The following is a 1,220-nucleotide window of genomic DNA, read 5'->3' as shown; positions in this document are numbered from 1 at the left end:
GGGTATTAATAGGGTGCTGGTGAATTTAAAAGACATAAATATAAGCTGGGGACTTCGCTTTTCTGAATGATTTATTCAAAGGTAAAAGCAGCAGCAGCAGCCTGAGCTTGTCTCTGCTGGGAAGAAGGAAAACTTCTGCACAGAAGCCCCGTTGCTTTGAAAGGCTTTGCAGTTCCTGCAAGTTTTGTTTAAAAAGCACACACTGGGATTTTTAACATCATCCATATTTCTTTCTTACTTGCTCTCTAACTTTCTGCTCAACAATTAAGTGCTTGTGCTGCAGACTGAGAAAGCCGCAGAGCTGCCTTGGCCCGGAGCTGGGAGACGTCATGGATTCCTGAGTGTGAAGTTGCAGGAAAGCCCTCAGTTTGGGAGATGGAGGCGATCCAGGGGTTTCCATGGCACTGGGATAAACAGGAGGAAACAGTGAGGGAATCCCGTTATTTTACAGCATTCAAAGACTATAAACACTCGGAGCAGGGAAGGAAGTGGCCTTTCCCTCTCTAGTAACCCTCATCTCAGAGCAGAGAACTGACTTCACTTCAGGAACAAGCTCAGCCCAGTTCGGATCCCTCTTTGCACCTCCAAACACTTACTGAGGAGGCGAGCAAGAGGGGTTCCCTCTGTCCGGGCGGCACTGGTTGAACATGGTTTAAAGGAGATTTTCTTTTCTTGTTTTTTTTAAATTTTTTTCTGCTTTTGATTTTTTTTTTTTTAAATTCCTGATGCAGCGAGAAACTGCCTGCAGGCTGGTACACTACCACCACATCATGAGGTCTATGGATCAAGGTAGGGTGTGACTGCTGCCTGTCTGTGTGCTCTGTGTGTGTCCCTGTGTCGCTCCCCTCCCGGGCTCGGCAGGTCCCTCCCCGGCCCGGGGTCCGTGCCGCGGCTCCAGCCCGCTGGCAGGCGGGGTGGGCAGGAGGGGTTCACGGCGAGAAGGGCCCTCGGGGAAAGGACTGGGCTGCCTTTAGGTTTGGGTTGGTTTGAAGCGATCCGCCACGGCGATACTAATCTGTCTGGAGCAGCCTCCTTTAAACTCCAGCCAGAGGGACTCTCCTCTTCCAAGCCATCACCCCAGGAGTCTCGCTGACTAACCCGGCCGCTTAACCCTTGCACCGCCTGCCCAGGTGGGGGCTCGGGGCGCCGCGGCGCTGCCCCGGGCCCGGCGGAGGCTGCGGCAGCGCGGGCCGGGCCGGGCCGGGGCTCGGCGGCCGCGG

General features: G+C 54.4%; 1 protein-coding gene across 2 annotated transcripts in view; it reads left to right on the top strand.

The window, feature by feature from the left end:
* The first annotated feature begins 488 nt into the window (after window positions 1-488).
* Window positions 489-1,220, top strand: part of NFATC2 (nuclear factor of activated T cells 2) — a 78,664-nt gene continuing 77,932 nt past the window's right edge. Inside the window, exon 1 of one of the 2 annotated variants that reach the window (XM_042044993.1) lies at window positions 489-789. Coding sequence is in view for 1 of the 2 variants with exons in the window: in XM_042044987.1 (XP_041900921.1) it covers window positions 726-789 (64 nt within the window). In the remaining variant the exon portion in view is untranslated. The remainder of the gene's footprint in view (window positions 790-1,220) is intronic. The other variant, XM_042044987.1, reaches the window with a different exon arrangement.

This window comes from Corvus kubaryi, unplaced genomic scaffold (genome assembly GCF_017639235.1).
Source record: "Corvus kubaryi isolate FWS band 111438036 unplaced genomic scaffold, C.kubaryi_AGA036_p1.0 134, whole genome shotgun sequence".
Taxonomy (NCBI): Eukaryota; Metazoa; Chordata; class Aves; order Passeriformes; family Corvidae; genus Corvus; species Corvus kubaryi.
Note: the sequence above shows the minus strand (reverse complement) of the source record. Positions and strands in the feature narration are given on the sequence as shown.